Source organism: Meriones unguiculatus, chromosome 8 (assembly GCF_030254825.1).
Source record: "Meriones unguiculatus strain TT.TT164.6M chromosome 8, Bangor_MerUng_6.1, whole genome shotgun sequence".
Lineage (NCBI taxonomy): Eukaryota > Metazoa > Chordata > Mammalia > Rodentia > Muridae > Meriones > Meriones unguiculatus.
In genome coordinates this window covers 66,584,706-66,603,043 of record NC_083356.1, presented here as the reverse complement: position 1 = coordinate 66,603,043, position 18,338 = coordinate 66,584,706, and the positions used below count along the sequence as shown (strand labels likewise).

The 18,338-nt window shown below is 42.3% G+C and overlaps 1 protein-coding gene across 9 annotated transcripts in view; it reads right to left on the bottom strand.

The window, feature by feature from the left end:
- Cacna1b (calcium voltage-gated channel subunit alpha1 B) overlaps positions 1 to 18,338 on the bottom strand; it is a 162,947-nt gene that overhangs the window by 115,829 nt on the left and 28,780 nt on the right. For all 9 annotated transcript variants that reach the window (XR_009593741.1, XM_060389664.1, XM_060389665.1 and 6 more), the window contains exons 4-6: positions 6,167 to 6,258; positions 4,552 to 4,704; positions 3,020 to 3,210 (exon numbers count right to left, since the gene is read on the bottom strand). Coding sequence is in view for 8 of the 9 variants with exons in the window: in XM_060389664.1 (XP_060245647.1) it covers positions 3,020 to 3,210; positions 4,552 to 4,704; positions 6,167 to 6,258 (436 nt within the window). In the remaining variant the exon portion in view is untranslated. The remainder of the gene's footprint in view (positions 1 to 3,019; positions 3,211 to 4,551; positions 4,705 to 6,166; positions 6,259 to 18,338) is intronic.

The following is an 18,338-nucleotide window of genomic DNA, read 5'->3' as shown; positions in this document are numbered from 1 at the left end:
GCTGCCACCAAAACACCCATCTCCATCCCAGAATCCCAACTCTCAACTGTAGTCATTATTACCATATCCCACCTCTGCACAAATACACAGCACCAAGGCCAGCAGCCTCCCTGCAAGACCACACTCAAAACCATCCTAAAAAAAGAAAAGACAGGAATGGTATAGCTGGATCTTGAGGTAGCACTATTCCTAATTGTCTGAGAAAGCACCAGATTGATTTCCAAAGTGGCTATACAAGTTTACATTCCTACCAGCAATGGAGGAGGGTTCCCCTTTCTCCACATCCTCTCCAACATGTGTTGTCACTTGAGTTTTTTATCTTAGCCATTCTGATGGGTGTAAGGTGAAATCTCAGGGTTTTGATTTGCATTTCTCTGATGACTAAGGATGTTGAGCATTTCTTTAAGTGTTTTTCTGCCATTTGATATTCCTCTGTTGAGAATTCTGTTTAACTCTGTACCCCACTTTTAAATTGGATTACTTGATTTGTTGTTGTTTAACTTCTTGAGTTCTTTATATATTCTGGATATTAGTCATATATAGGGTTGATGAAGGTCCTTTCCCAGTCTGTAGGCTGTCGCTCCTAGGCATATATCCAAAATATGTTCAAGTACACAACAAGGACATTTGCTCAAACATGTTCATAGCAACTTTATTTGTAATAGCCAGAATCAACTAGATGTCCCTAAATGGAGGAATGGATGCTGAAAATTGTGGTATTTTTACACAAGGAATACTACTCAGCAATTAAAAACAAGGAAATCATGAAATTTGCAGGCAAATGGTAGGAATAGAAAAGATCATCCTGAGTGAGGTATCCCAGAAGCAGAAAGACACACATGGTATATACTCACTTATAAGTGGCTATTAGACATATAATATAGGATAATCACACTCTCCAGAGGTAATCCGTTTCTCTGGCCTGTCAAGAAAGTACTGATAACAACCCCCTACAAGCCATGTCTGTAAATACTTCTGGAGCCCCATTCGAGTCCACATATTTTCTACAGAAAAGGCAAATAACGTCCCCATAGGCTAGACAGTCCCCCTCCCCATCTATTACCACAAGTTAGTAACATGGCCCCTGTTAAGAACATTTTGGTGTTCTGGCAGCAGTTCTAAGTGCAGCTGGTCAAAGAGACACAGGCTCCCCTGTTCCCACACTGAGTTAACCCTCTGTCTCCCTATATTCCTAAAGCAAGTCAGTCAGTAGCTTCTGCTCACAAGTAACCTAGACTCACTACTCAAAGAAGCATTTGTCTTAGGTGTCCAGGCTCGTCATGAGGTAAAGGGGAGGTTATCTCCTAAAAGTCTCCTGAAAAATATAACCTAGAGTGGTTGAGGGTAAGGAATAAATCACCCTGGTTCTTGGCTACCTGTTCTGGACTTTCCTGACACCTACATTCTAGTACCTCAGTATTGTGTGTTTGAAATGTATGTTGAATGAAAACTCTGTGGCTTCTCCATGCCAATTCCTTCCTAGATACAAACACAGACAGATACATACACAGTACCACTGTGGCCACCTGGCTAAGCTCCAGTGGACTCTGAAGGACGCAGACACCTGGTTAAATGTCACTTCAGTTTGGTGAGGCTGGCAGGAATGTGGCCAATATAGAGCTGGTTTTAGGGTCTGTCATTGTGAAAATTGCTCTATGATTTGGCAGAAAAGAAAAAGTCCCCATCCCTGCCTTTGTCCCTGTATTCATTCTCTGTATCAGTCTACTATATAATAGCATTTCACCAAGATGCAGTCTTGTTCAGATTTATGTGAGCTCAGGTTTGCATTGCTCTGATGCGGAGCCTATGGGTGATTTTCCCTGTGGCAAGGAGGCCTCAGCTCAGCTGTGTGAGGATTAACAAATGCCATCAAAAGCCTCTGCCAGTTTTCCTTTAACTCTTCATTTTCCTATTCAAGAGTAATAGATCAGCATTTGCTAAGTGCCTGCTGAATGCCTAGTCCTTAGGGGAGGCTGGGATACAGCTGCTGGAGTCCATGGAAGGAAAAACAGGTCTCCAGAGCCATATGGATGTCTCATCCTCAAATGCAAATGACAGCACATCACACCCCACTATCCAAATCCCTACTATATCTAAAACCCAGGGCCCACTAGTCACACCTTCCCAGACTCCTGGCTCCAATGCACCTTCATCTTCATTCTCTACTTTCCAAAGCTCGTGAGGCACTCTTTCTTGTCCCTGTTCCCTAGCAAATGGCTCACAAGACCCTTGGACAGAATGGAGAAAGTAACAGGGTGGTCTTCCTATAAAAGGACTGAGATTTGCTAAGAGCTGGTTGTCGAATCACCAAGAAGTACCTTGGCTGTATGGGGAAACAGTAATTAAATGGGTCACCAGTACCCCAGAGGTCTTATCTTGGACTTCCATCATGGCCCCTGTGATGGCTTGAATGAGAATGAGAATGGCCCCACAGTGACATAGATTTGGTCACTATTGTTACTGTTGGGAAAGATTAGGAGGTGTGGCCTTGGTGGAAATGTGATACTAGGAGTGGGCTTTGAGCCAAGCCTACAGATCAGGACTCAGATACTGCTCCAAGCACCTGCCTGCTTGCCACCATCCTGATAATGGACTAAACCTCTGAAACTGCAAGCTGGCTCCCAAGTACATGCTTTCCCTTATAATAGTTGCTTTGGTCATGGTCAAGTCAATAAAAGCATGGTATGGTAAGTCCTGACAGGCTTAACATGTAGCAGGCTCACAGCATCAGTTGCTGTCACCAAGAGCAACAGAGGCATCTTCTGTGCAACACCACTTCCAATCTAACAGCCTCAGTCTACTCTTCCTAACAGAAGACTGCAGGAGGGCCTGTCAAGAGTATGCACTGACACTGGCTCAGGGTCCTGACAAAACACCTGAAGAAGGGTCTGTATCACACACTGGAATAGGAGAATGAGCTGAGGACTAGGCAAGTGTTCTCAGTCAAAAGTACCCCTTGGGACCCCACTGCACAGAGCTCCAGACTTCATCACCAGACAAGGGCCAAGATGCAACTCACATTGTAGAGGATGTCAGTCCAGCCCTCCATGGTGATACACTGGAACACTGTCAAGATGGCAAACAGGATGTTGTCAAAGTTGGTGATGCCAAAGTTGGGTCCTGGCCAATACTCCCGGCATTCTGTGTCACCCTCACACAGCCGAGCTGGGGCCTCCTTGCCACAGGGAAAGTCACCCACAGGCTCTGCATCTGTGAGGAAGAGAGTAAAGCAAATCTGAGACCTTTGCTCCCTAAGTCTCCAGCATCACCCTGCCCTTTATCACACCTTTACCAGATCTTTCCTCTCACTAACTTTACAATTGCCTCAACTTCAGCCAATGATCTGTCCTCGGGAGCTCCTTGCTCACCTCCTCCTCTCTCTCTTGGAACCTTCCCATTAGCATGCAAATATGCTCACAACCCCTTCACCTTGAAATCAACACTGTCTAACTGTGACCCAACTTTTCTTTTCACCTAGCCTGGGGAGGAGGGAGGGAGCGGATAAATGATTATTAAGTTTGTTCCTTCTCCAAATTGCGTGATTAAGGCTTTCAAAAATACCATACCATCACTTGAGTATTTGTGTCCTGTTGCCTTCTCTGTGGATAATGATGGTTCTATTTCTTCCTTTGTAATTCTTGACACAATTTTTCTTCATTTCCTTATCTTGTGCACTGCTGTAACTACCAATGCAATATTCACTAGAAGCGGCTGTTTATGGCTTTTGTTTTCTACTTTAAAGGAAAAGCTTACCATGGCATTTAATATTTGCAGGGATTTTAGAGAATTTGACAAAATAACTTATTTCCAGTTTAATAAGTTTTTTTTCTAATGAGGGATGATTTAAATTTTAGCAAACACTTTTTCTAGATCTAAAATATGTGGTTCTCTCCTTATATTTAATTATGTCTCAACCCTCAAAACACCCTCTGGCTTTACCTACATCATACACCCAGAATGAAACCAGCCCAGTCCAGCCACTTTCTCCAAGTATCCAGAGCTGGCTGTAATCATCTCTCCTGGACAGATTTTCTCTTACTCAGCTAGTTTCTGCTTTTGCCTCCTCGCTGTGCCAGTAGGACCAGAAGATGCCACACCTTGTTCAAAGCCTTCCAGTCTTCCACTTCCCTTACAAGGCTCAAATTCTTAACCATGGTCCTAAAACCAAAGGATTTCCTCTAACTCAGTTTTCTTCCACTTTGCACTTTTACACTTACTGTTCCTGGAACCAGAGTGCTCTATCTTGGTGACCAAACAGCTGTCCTCACTTTGTTCAGATCTCTGTTCATCTGTCAACTTTGGCCAAAGGTCCTGGGAGCTTTTGCAGAGCATGCCCCAAGCTATTCTGTAGCAAATGTTTTGTTTCCTTCATTGATGTTTTTATAGTGTTATGTCATCCATGTATTTATTTACTTATCACTATTTATCAAACCACTAGAATATAAGTTCTACCTCCCTGGTCTGGAAGCTCAAAAACCCCTCTGCCTCATGTCTCATGGATAAATATATCTGGGGTCCTCCCTTGAGCCCAGAATGCCCTGTGAGGCTCACCTGTGCTGTTGGGGAAACAGGCCTTATGGAATTTGCCCATATAGAACTCGAGGCCGATGATGGCAAACATAAGGATGGCAAAGAAAAGCAGCAGCCCAATCTGCAGCAGTGGAACCATGGCCTTCATGATGGACTTGAGCACCACCTGCAAGCCTGCAAGCAGAGGACAGCAGGAGGTCAGAGAGCAGAGAGTCAGAGTGAAAGGACAAGCAGGACATCACAGTGAATGCCTGTGTGGGCAAAACACACAGTCCTCTATGGCAAAGTGTGACATCTTAAGGAAGAGTGAGTTGACAGTGTCTGAAAGTGGCAGAAGACAGAAGACAAGGGACTCAAAGACATGAGTCCAGGATTGGGAATGGGCACAGGTGAGAAAGATAGAGAAGAATTCAGAGTCTGAAAAAGAGCAGAAAACCTGAAGGGTAGGGGGGAAGAGAATGAAATACACAGAAGATAAAGAAGCACCCTAAGGGGAAAGACCAGGGAATCTTGGGAATAAGGTGCAAGGGATCATAGGAAATAAATAGTAGATCCAACTCCTCAGGAAAGCAAGGTAATTCTCTAAAACCAGAAGTGTTTTGTCACTGGCTTAGAGCAGAGAAACCAGACAAAGGAGGTTATAAATCCCTCACCCTTCCATCTTGGTCTCAGCTCTTAGATGGAACTGAACCCTTGTATATTCTGAGCAGAACAGAGAGCCAACAAATGGTTTTCTTGTAGTGGTATCAGGGCAACACAACACTGAGTCCCTGCCCAGACCCTTGGTAACCCAAAAGCCAAATCTCTACAGGACTAAGAGTGTCCATCGGGCTTACTAAGACCCCTGGCCATCCTCTTGTCCATATTTGTCTCCCTGAGTGGCACAACCCAGAATCATTCTCCAACAGCCATCTTAGTACCAGTCTTTCTGGGCTAAAACAAGGCTGCCCTCTGAAGCCTTAGATATTTCCCAGTTCTACCACCTTGCTTGAATGAAGTTAAAAGGTAGAAACACAAGTAAGGAGAAATAACAGGGCTACCTTCGGGGGTTAGTGAAGAATGAACTGAAAAGGCTTCATAGTGGTTTGAGTCAGAGATGTTTCCCATGGGCTCAAGTATGTGAATACCTGGTCCAGTCCCCAGTCTGTGGCACTGTTTGTTAAGGCCATGGAACTTTAGGACACAAAGCCTTCCTGGAGGAATTACATCACTGAGGAGGGGACTGAGACTTTATAGCCTGGTCCCATTTCTAGTTTTCTCCCTCTGCTCCCGATGTGTCACTGTGATCTTTTGACTTCCTGCCCCTACCACTTGCTGCTATGCCTCCCCCATCATGATGGACTCCAACTCTCTGGTACCATAAGTGAAAATAAACTTTAAACTGTGTTTTAGCTGTGATGTTTATAACAGCAGCAAAGAGTAACTAATGCATGCCTGTTCCTCTTTTCATGATGTCAAAAGTAGAAAGCTCAGGTAAGGGTGCAGCTCAGTGGTAGAGTATATGTTTGGCATGTACAAGGCTCTAAGTTCAAGCCCCAATACCCACCCACTGTCCAATCCCCTGCAAAATGTTCAAAAGGCCCAATACTTAGTAGAAACAACTTTGATTGGGCCTGACTGTCTTAGTAAGACTTACTTGGAATTCCAGACACCAGCTTCAAGGGTCTTAGCACACGCACAGCCCTCAGAGTGCGTAGGTCAAAGTCGGTTCCAGCTGTGGCGAGAATCCTGGCAAGAACAAGGACAAAGAATGTAAGAGTTTCCATACTGAGTCTGTGAAGAAACAACACTCATGCCAGCACCGGTGGACCCTTTTTCCTAAGAGCAGCAACACATTCTTGTGTGTCTCCTACCATCCAACCAGAAGCCAGAGCACGTCATGGCCAGGCAAGGTGGGTCAGAACTGAGTCCTGAAGGAATGCTGACAAGGACTTATTTGTATGCTGTCCCTCTAGCTCAAAGACATCATCTGAGTGGGTACTTAACCACTGGCCTGGCAATGGATCTTACTCCAACTGAGTCCATGCCTGAACCATATTCCCAAATCAGCCCTAACTGCACTTCCTGCTGCTTCATAAAGATAACCTCATACTATAGCAGCAGAGGTAGACTGGGTCCTGAAGGATGCCTGAGCCACACCTCCCATCACCCTTAATGTTATTCTAGGAGAATAGGGAATGGAAGGTGGATTCAGAGGACTGAGGAAAACATCATCATGGAGTGATGTCATAAGCCAAATAAATTCTTCCATAAGATGCTTTTGGCATGGCATTTTTATCACAGCAACAAAGTTAATAATATATGAGAATACATGTCTGTTCCTCTCTTCCTACTGCCTGGCTCCCAGGGGTCAACAGTAGAAAGCTCAGGGAAAACTGCTGTTCTGGCTAGAGTGACTAGCCATGAACTAGTGAGACTGTATTATCTTGAAGACAGATATTTTTAATTAACTAAGTACAAACCCAGAGCACACTATCAAGAGGAAAGTAATGCACTCTGCACTGTTTTCCCCATCCAGGCCGGCTCATTCTTCATTGCTGCTGAAGAGACTGCATGGAAGACTCCCACAACCCTCACAAAGTTCATATGTCACTATTGCCAGAGTAGTAGCCCACAAATTCACCCAGTGACCTAAGCTGACGTAGGTCCATATCAGCTTAAAACCCGGCCCACTATTTGAGTACATCTGATAGTTGCCATGGTGATCTTCACTTCTGAGATGCTACCTTCATTCCATCATGTACACAGAAATGGCTTCAACATCAGGATCCAAGAGCTGCTAAAAGCACTGATTCAGAAGAAAGGTGGCATCTAAACTCAGGTAGCCCCATCTCTTAGATACAGGCCAACTTGCATAGCAAGGAAGTGTAGCCCAGGATATCCATATACACTGTACCTGCCCTGACAAATAGCCAGGCAGTAGCCTTGCTCCTACCTCTGAAGAGAGCAACGCACAGCTATGTGACACTACACATATCCAAGCTAGCCCTACAACCTATCATATATCCTGCCAGAAGCAATCAAACATACCCAAGCCTAGCTCAACGGCCAGCAGAATGGTCCTGCCCTCAGATAAGCCACCACAAAGACACTGGCTTGCTGTACTTCCAGGCACCCATGCCCATCCCAAAGCCAAACAAAAATCAAACAGAATACTTGTTGCTGAAGAAGTTAAAGAATGAAATAAGAACATATAGACTATACAAACTAGATTAATAGATGTTAAATATTCTGACCTTGAAGACAGTTATTTTAAGCTAACTCTGATCTCAGAGCACTCAGCTGATACCACCACCCTGAAAAGGTCTCTGGAATCAGATGAAAAGAATGAAAAAAGTGGCCAAAGCTTGTGGGGCCTACAGGACATGATTAAGCAAACAAAAATTTGTAATATGGGAGATTCAGGGAGTGAGGTAGAGAAAAGCACAAAAAGCATATTTAACAAAATAATAGCTGAAATTTTTCCTACTTGGGAGAGACAAAGCCATTGGCCTAATGAAACTCAATCCAAAAATACTCTCTCTGAGACACATTAGAACTTAATAGTCAAAGGTTAAAGGCCAAAAGAGAATTGTACAATCACATATAAAAAAGTTGCATATAGAGGCAGGGCAAGATGGCGGCGCTGGGACAACTCTCGTTCTGACCAGCAGCACAACAGGATCAGCACAGTGACCAGGAGTCAGAACTTGCGGCCATAAAACACAAGTAATTGTGTTTCCCAGGTGAAAGGATACCCACAGTGGGGGATTTAATCAGCTTTAACTCACCCAGCTAAACCTCAGAAGAGATCCCGGTTCCACCAGGCGCTTGGTCCCCAGCACAGAGCCACACACTAGCGTGTTCTGGTCACTGTCCCAGACTGAACTGTGGGCACCACAACATCAAAGACTGAATTTCCAGTCGAGAGATAACTCCACGGTGCAGGAAACGATTCGGACCGACCTTAGTCAACCAGACATCCCCTGGAAAAGACTCGGGTTCCGCGGGCACCCAGGAGCCAGCCCGGAGCCAGAGCCTGGGACCCAGGCGCCAGCACAGGGCCCTGCCTGCATGCCTGATTCACGGCCCCAGATAGAACTGTGGGCCCCAGAGCACCAGAGACTGAGTTTCACTGTTGGGTGCAAACCCACAGGGAGGGGACCAGCTGGTCTGATCTCAGAGCACTCAGCTGATACCACCACCCTGAAAAGGTCTCTGGAAAAGTTACCCAGTTTCATCAGATGCCCAGGCACCCAATCCCCAGAAAGGCGAAGTCACGTAAGTCTGTGCCTGCAGGGTCTACTCGCCATCACAGACAGAAAGGCTATTCCCAAAGCAAAGACTGGGTGTCCCTGTCTGGAGGAAACCCCAAAGCATGGGGATCATCAGGACACCAAGCACCAAAAGACTTTCTGGATTCATGCAGACTCTAGGCTCTAGCCTTCTACTGCAGGCAGGAATGCTGTGCTCACCCGCCATTATTGAGTACCGACAGGGCACTGGGGTACACAGTTGCATCCTCAGACCTACAAAAGCCAGAGAGCCATTACAGCAGCCCTCAGATACTGCGCCAAGGATCAACCAGTTATCCCTAGCTAGACTGACAAAACTGAGGGAATCCCTGGTTCTTCAAAAGGGCTGCACCCAAAAATTACACCTTAAGAGCAACAGCTGCTGCTCACTAAATTCAGAGCAAGAAACCCAGCAGCAGGGCAGCCATCACCAGGACCTCTCCTGATGAGAGGAGAGTCTTCCTGAATGCCACAGTTACCATACAGGTCCATACACCTGAAGTGAACTGTGACAATTCCTGAGAAACACCACTATTCAGTTAACCATACCCAAAAAGCATAGGAGAACTTCAGAACCCCACCAAGTGGATTCTCCCCGCCCCAGGACTCAGCAGGCACTAGAAATTAACAGACAAAACCTAAGACAGAGAGATAGGTAGAGGCCAGCGAAAAAGCACAACCAACAAAAGGCAAAACAATATGGCATCCCCAGAACCCAGTTATCCAGGGGCAAGTAGCCCTGGACATCCTAACATAAGTGAAATTCAAGAAGATGACCTTACATCTAGGCTTATGAAGAGGTTAATGGAGGAAGTAAATAAAATGCGTAAAGAATTAGGGGAAGATATAATAAAACAGATTATGGTCATCTGTAAAGAAATACAGGAAGATGTAGCCAAACAGTTTGTGTCACTGAAAGAAATAAAAGAAACAGAGGAATGTTCAAACAAACAGCTGAAGGAATTGAAGGAAAAACAGGAAAATACAGTTAGACAGGTGAAGGAAATCAACAAAACGGTTCAAGATCTGAAGATAGAATTGGAAGAATTAAAGAAAACACAAACGGAGGAAATCTTGGAGAGGGAGAACCTAGGAAAGAAAACAGGAACTACAGAGGTAAGCATAACCAACAGACTACAAGAGATGAAAGAAAGAATCTCAGGTGTGGAAGATACAATGGAAGAAATCGATGTATCCGCCAAAGAAAATAATAAATCTAAAAAATTCCTGACACAAACCATCCAAGAAATCCAAGACAACATAAAAAAGACAAAACCTAAGAATAATAGGAATAGAGGAAAAAGAAGATTCCCTCCTCCAAGGTCCAGAAAATATTTTCAACAAAATCATTGAAGAAAATTTCCCCAACTTAAAGGGGAGGCCTATAAGAATACAAGAGGCCTACAGAACACCTAATAAATTAGACCAGAAAAGAAAATCCTCCCGTTACATAATAATCAAAACAGTAAGTATACAGAACAAAGAAAAATACTAAAAGTTCCAAGGGAGAAAGGCCAAGTATAATGGCAAACCCATCAGAATCACACCTGACTTCTCAACAGAAACTATGAAAGCCAGAAGAGCCTAGACAGATATAATGCAGACCCTAAGAGAACACAGATGTCAGCCTAGGCTACTGTACCCAGCAAAACTCTCAGTCCTTATAGACGGAGAAAACAAGATATTCAACGACAAAAACAAATTTCAACAATACCTACACACAAATCCAGTGTTACAGAAGATACTAGAAGGAAAAATACAACCCAAGAAAACTAACTACTTTCAAGAAATCACAGGAAATAAATAACTTCACTACAGCAAAACAAAAGTAGCCAAACACAGAAACACACTACCATGGCCAACATCAATATCAAAGGATCTAACAGCCACTGGTCATTAATCTCCCTCAACATCAATGGACTCAATTGTCCAATAAAAAGACACAGACTAACAGAATGGATACGTAAACAAGACCCAGCAATCTGTTGCATACAAGAAACACACTTAAATCACAAAGATAGACATTACCTGAGAGTAAAGGGCTGGAAGACAAATTTCCAAGTAAATGGACCCAAGAAGCAAGCAGGAGTAGCCAGTCTAATATCTAATAAAGTAGATTTTCAACCAAAATCAATCAAAAGAGATAGAGAAGGACACTTCAAACTCATCAAGGGAAAAATCCACCAGGAAGATATCACAATTCCTGAACATCTATGCCCCAAATGCACGGGCACCCACATTTGTAAAAGAAACTTTAATAAAACTTAAACCACACATAGACCCCCACACATTAATAGTGGGAGACTTCAACACCTCACTCTCAACAAAGGACAGGGCAACAAAACAGAAATTAAACAAAGAAACAATAACTCTGACAGAGGTCATGAATCAAATGGAACTCACAGACATCTACAGAACCTTTCACCCAAACTCAAAAGAATTTACCTTCTTCTCAGCACCTCATGGAACCTTCTTCAAAATATAGCTGATCACAAAGCAAGCCTAAACAGATACAAAAAGATTGAAATAATCCCTTGTATCCTATCTGATCACCATAGACTAAAACTGGACCTCAATGACAAAAAAAGCAAAAGGCCTACACACACATAGAAACTGAACAACTTGCTTCTAAATGACAGCTGGGTCAGAGGAGAAATAAAGAAAGAAATTAAAGACTTCCTAGAATTCAATGAAAATGAAGGCACAACATACCCAAACTTATGGGACACAATGAAAGCAGTGCTAAGAGAAAAGTTCATAGCACTAAGTGCCTTCAAAAAGAAATTCAAAACATCTCATGCAAGCAACTTAATGGCTCACTTAAAAGACCTAGAAAAAAAAAGAAGCAGACACACCAAAGAGGAATAGATGGCTGGAAATAATCAAACTCAGGGCTGAATCAATAAATTAGAAACAAAACAATTCAAAGAATCAATGAAACCAAGAGCTGGTTCTTTGAGAAAATCAACAAGATAGACAAATCCTTAGCCAAACTAACTAAAAGGCAGAGAGAAACTATCCAAATCAACAAAATCTGAAACAAAAAGGGGGACATAAACACAGACACTGAAAAAATCCAAACAATAATTAGGTCTTACTTCCAAAGTCTATATGCCACAAAATTTGAAAATTTAAATGAAATGATCAATTTTCTTGACCGATTCTACATGCCAAAGCTGAATCAAGACCAGGTAAACCAATTAAATAGTCCTATATCCCCTAAGGAAATAGAAGCTGTCATCAAATTCTATCATGCAAAAAAAGCCCTGGGCCAGATGGTTTCAGCGCCGAATTCTACCAGACCTTCAAAGAAGAGCTAACACCAATACTCTTCAAACTATTCCACGAAATAGAAACAGAAGGAACTCTACCGAACTCATTTTATGAAGCCACAGTCACCTTGGTACCTACACCTCACAAAGACCCAACAAAGAAAGAGAATTTCATGCCAATCTTCCTCATGAACATTGATGCAAAAATACTCAACAAAATACTTGCAAACCGAATCCAAGAACACATCAAAGACATCATCCACTACGACCAAGTAGGCTTCATCCCAGGCATGTAGGGGTGGTTCAATATACGGAAATCCATCAATGTGATCCACCACATAAACAAACTGAAGAAGAAAAACCACATGATCATCTCTTAAGATGCTGAAAATGCATTTGACAAAATCCAACATCCATTCATGTTTAAAGTATTGGAGAGATCAGGGATACAAGGCATATACCTGAACATAGTAAAGGCAATATACAGCAAGCCTATAGCCAACATCAAACTCAATAGAGAGAAACTTAAATCATTCCCACTGAAATCAGGGACAAGACAAGGCTGTCCACTCTCTCCATATCTTTTCAACATTGTTTTTGAAGTCCTAGCCAGAGCAATAAGACAATTGAAGGAGATCGAGGGGATACAAATTGGAAAGGAAGAAGTCAAAGTATCACTGTTTGCAGATGATATGATAGTCTACCTGAGTGACCCCAAAAACTCTACCAGGGGACTCCTACAGTTGATTAACACCTTCAGCAAAGTGGCTAGATACAAAATTAACTCAAAAAATTCAGTAGCCTTCCTGTATACAAAGGACAAAAGGGCCAAGAAAGAAATTAGGGAAACAACACCCTTCACAACAGCCACAAATGATATAAGGTACCTCGGAGTAACCCTAACCAAGGAAGTCAAAGACTTGTATGAAAAAAAACTTTAAATCTCTGAAGAAAGAATTAGAAGAAGATATGAGAAGATGGAAAGATCTCCCATGCTCATGGCTTGGCAGGATTAATATAGTAAAAATGGCCATCTTACCAAAAGCAATCTACAGATTAAATGCAATTCCCATCAAATTACCAACACAATTCTTTACAGACCTTGAAAGAAAAATTCTCACCTTCATATAGAACAACAAGAAACCCAAAATTGCTAAAACAATTCTCTACAGTAAAAGATCTTCAGGAGGTATCTCCATCCCTGATCTCAAGCTGTACTAGAGAGCAACAGTTATAAAAACTGCATGGTACTGGCATAGAAACAGATTGGTGGATCAATGGAATCGAATAGAAGACCCTGACATAAATCCACACACTTATGGACACCTGATTTTTGACAAAAATGCCAAATCCATTCAATGGAAAAGACAGCATCTTCAACAAATGGTGCTGGTCTAACTGGAAGTCTATATGTAGAAAAATGCAAATAGATCCATACTTATCACGCTGCACAAAACTAAAGTCCAAGTGGATCAAAGACCTCAACAAAAAACCAGACACACTAAACCGCTTAGAAGAAAAAGTGGGGAATACCCTTGAACTCATTGGCACAGGAGACAACTTCCTGAACAGAATACCAACAGCACAGGCTCTAAGAACAACAATCAATAAATGGGACCTCATGAAACTGAAAAGCTTCTGTAAAGCAAAGGACACTGTCCTCAGAACAAAACAACAGCCTACAGATTGAAAAAAGATCTTCACCAATCCTATATCTGACAAAGGGCTAATATCCAGTATATATAAAGAACTAAAGAAGTTAAACAGCAAAAAATTAAGTAATCCAATTAAAAAATGGGGTACAGAGCTAAACAGAGAATTCTCTGCAGAGGAATATCAAATAGCAGAGAAACACTTAAAGAAATGCTCAACCTCATTAGCCATTAGGAAAATGCAAATTAAAACGACCCTAAGATTTCACCTTACACCCATCAGAATGGCTAAGATCAAAAACTCAAGAGACAACACATGCTGGAGAGGTTGTAGAGAAAGGGGAACGCTCCTCCACTGCTGGAGGGAATGTAAACTTGTACAACCACTCTGGAAAGCAATCTGGCACTTTCTCGGACAACTAGGAATAGCAGCTATACCACTCCTAGGCATATATCCAAAAGATTCTCAAGTACACAATAAGGACATTTGCTCAACCATGTTTGTAGCAGCCTTATTTGTAATAGCCAGAAGCTGGAAACAGCCCAAATGCCCCTCAGTGGAGGAATGGATGCACAAATTGTGGTATATCTACACAATGGAGTATTACTCAGCAATAAAAAACAAGGAAATCATGAAATTTGCAGGTAAATGGTGGGATCTGGAAAAGATCATCCTGAGTGAGCTATCCCAGAAGCAGAAAGATGCACACAGTATATACTCACTCATATAGACATATAATATAGGATAAACCTACTAAAATCTGTACACCTAAAGAAACTAATTAAGAGGGAGGACTCTTGCTAAAATGCTTAATTCCTATCCAGAAAGGCAAAGAGGCTAGACATCAGAAGAAGGAGAAGAGAGGGAACAAGTCAGGAGCCTGACACAGAGGATCTCTGAAAAGCTCTGCCCTATAGACTATCATTGTAGATGCTGAGACTTATGGGCAGGCAACCTTTGGGCAGAGTGCAGGGAATCTTAGAAAAGAAGTGGGAAACAGTAAGATCTGGAGAGGACAGGAACTCCACAAAGAGAGCAACAGAACCAAAAAATCTGAGCACAGGGGTCTTTCCTGAGACTCATACTCCAACCAAGGACTATGCATGGAGATAACCTAAGACCCCTGCACAGATGTAGCCCATGGCAGTTCAGTATCCAAGTGGGTTCCATTGTAATAGGAAGAGGGACTGTCTCTGACATGAACTAATTGGCCTGCTCTTTAATTATCTTTCCCTGAGCAGGAAGCAGCATTACCAGGCCACAGAAGAAGACAACACAGCTACTCCTGATGAGACCTAATTGACTAGGATCAGAAGGAAGGAAAAGAAGTCCTCCCCTATCAGTGGACTTGGGGAGGGACATGCATGCAGAGAGTGGAGGAAGGGAGGGATTGGGACGGGAGGAGGGAGGGAACCACAGGGAAGGGATACAAAGTGGATAAAGTATAATTAATAAAGAAAAAAAGTTGCATATAAAGGATTTCCATTATAGTAGATTTCTCAAGGTAAACCTTGGAGGCAGAGAGATGATAGGACTGAAAGGAAAATATGAGCTACAAAGGCAAAGCCTGCCTTCAAAAGTGAAAAAAATAAAGCCTGTCTCAAACAAGCAAGCACTGAAAGAATTCTTCACCCCAGACCAGCCCTGTGATATAAATTAAGGAAATCCTTTATCTAGAAGTAAAAATAGCCATCATGAAACACACTGAAATATAGAAGATAGACAAATGATAAAGGAAGAGAGCCTTATCACTATAGAAACCACCAAACTATTAAGAACAGTGGGGAAAAAAAAGAAAAGGAAAGAGCAAAAGGTGTGTGTATGCCAAAAAGTAATTAATATGACAGGAGTCTCTTGTTACCTATGAATAATAATCTTTAATTTAAGTAAATCCCTCAATAAACTGGCAAAATAAATGTAAAAAGGCCCAACTATATATATCAACTTAAAGGAACTTACTTCATAAACAAGATATACATTGCCTGCAAGTAACTTCACCAACAGAAAAAGAAAAACAAAGATGGTAATTGTACAGTGATGAAAGGACAAACAGCAAGAGAGTACAACTGTAAATATATATGAACCCAACACTCAACCAAACAAGCATTTGAAGCAAATAGTAGATCTACATGAGAGACAGCCTCTAGTGAAATAATAGTTGAAGGTCTCAAAAGCCCCACTTTTTATCAATGGGTAGATCACCAACACAGAAAATCAATAACAACAACAAAAAACATCAAATAAATAAAGTCTAGAAGAAATGGACCTAACATATTTACAGAAAATTTCATGCAGCTTTACAATATACATTCTTCTTATTACATATGGTCTCCTAGAGGAAAGAACATACTTTAAGCCATCAAAATCTTATCACGTATATTTCTTAACCACAGTGGAAGAAAATTAGAATCAACAACTATGAAAATTATACATACACATGATCACATAAAATATACAAACACATTCCTAAATATTCAATGATTCATGAAGTAATCACAGAAAAATTGGAAGTATTGTATGACAATGACAAAAAGAAACAGCACACCAAAGCATGTGGGATACAGAAAAGTCATCCTAGAAGAATTGTACATCCTACATCCTTAGAAGTAAATTCATGCAGGATAAATGTTTGTCCAGAGAGTGTCCTATAACAACCAGACTTTCTGTTTTGAACGAGTTTATTAAGTACACAGCAAGCAGGAGCAGAACAAGTAGCAAGTAGCAGGCAGGTAAGGTCATCAATTTGAATACACAGAACATCCAGTGGAAATGAACTGCTGACACCAGTTGGAGTTTTCACTTAGCTGGGCATTCTGGGCGGAGGTCTCTTTAGAGATGAGATTCCAGCTTCCCCTTCCCACCTTAACTGGCATTTTTATCCCATGGGATAAAATGCTAACCTCTGTTGGAAATGGTTTGTCTCATAGCTGTTCTCAAAGGCACAATGTTTTTTATCCCCTTTGGCTGTTTGCTCCTTGCCACTGTGTCAGGGGACCAGAACAAGGAGTCTTGGGAGACACTTGAGAACAGCTGAAGATGGAGAGACAGCTCAGTCATTAAAAACACTTGCTGCTTTTGTAAATACCCAGGTCTGATTCCCAGCATCTATGTGGTGGCAAACTATATCATATCAACTCAAGTTGGAGAGGATCCAACACCCTCTTCTGGCCTCTTTGATATTAGGCACACACACAGTACACATATATTCATGAAAAAAACAAACACATAAAATATACTATGCAGACTGCTCAGACCCTAAATAATCTTTCAGCCAATGTAGCTCATGCTTTAGATGTACAAAAAGGAATTAATGCTCAACTAAAAGGAGACTTGATGGTGTTCAATCAGAGGATTGACCTCGTGCAGGAGCAAATTGATACCCTATGGCAAATTGCTCAACTTGGCTGTCAATGGAAGTATGCTGGACTTTGTGTCACTAGCATACAATATGAGAATTTTTCCCGTGCTGCAAATCTGTCTAAACAATTGTCTAGCTATATTTTAGGTAATTGGACTGAAGAATTCGATACTATGATGGAGCAGCTGAGAGTGGAGTAGCCATTGTTACGGCAAATTCTACCAGAGTGGACGCAGGACTAGCCACAGGATTATCATCATGGATTGCAGCAGCCATGAATCATCTGAAGGAATGGGCGGGCATGGGAGCATTAGCAGGCCTTCTGGTGTTGGTCTCCTTGGTTTGCCTATGGTGTATACGCAAGATTAGAGTCTCACAACAGCGTAATGCAGCTATGATCATTCAGGCCTTTACAGCTATTGAAGCAGGACAGTCTCCCCAAGCATGGTTGGCTACCATAAAAAGCTAAAATGTTAGCTCAGGATGCGAGGCTAAGCACTGCACTCAGGGTCAGCCGCTTTCGACCCAGAGAAGAGCATGTCTGATTGCATGTGGGTTGATGCCCCAGGTCCCGCCTCTGAGAAAAAGTTATCGGACGGGTCTGATGCTCTTTGGGTGGATGACACCTAAATGAACATTGGTACAAAGTCCCAATTTATTTCTAATATCAGAGATCAGACCTCTACTCTTGCCTGATGCGTCTAAAACAAAAAGGGGGAACTGTAGAGAGCTGCGTAATGCCGCGCCTTAAAAATGGAGCTGGTTTCTGCCTTCCACCTTCCCGATGGTGAATGCGCTCTGTCACAAACAACTCCATATTTGGCTAAGGCTGAGGATCTGGCTTGCTTCCATGTATGTGGACCTATCTGCATTGCCCACGTGGCACGCCTGGGTTGGCTACCCAGAGGCTATTTAAGCTGTGGGCTGGCTTTCCCCAGGGTCAGAAGATTGTTCAAGGTTCCTGAATAAACTGCATTGAGAAGAACAAAAAAAAAAAAAAAAAAAAAAAATCAGAAAGAAGGAGAGGAGGACCTCCCCTATCAGTGGACTTGGGGAGAGGCATGCATGCAGAAAGGGGGGGAGGGTGGGGCAGGGGGGGGAGGGTGGGACCGGGAGGGGAGGAGAGAGGGGCTTATGGGGGGATACAAAAGGAATAAAGTGTAATTAATAAAAGTTAAATAAAAAAATGTAAATAAATAAATAAATAAATCTTTAAAAGAAAAAGAAAGAGCTGGGCTCAGTGGCACATGC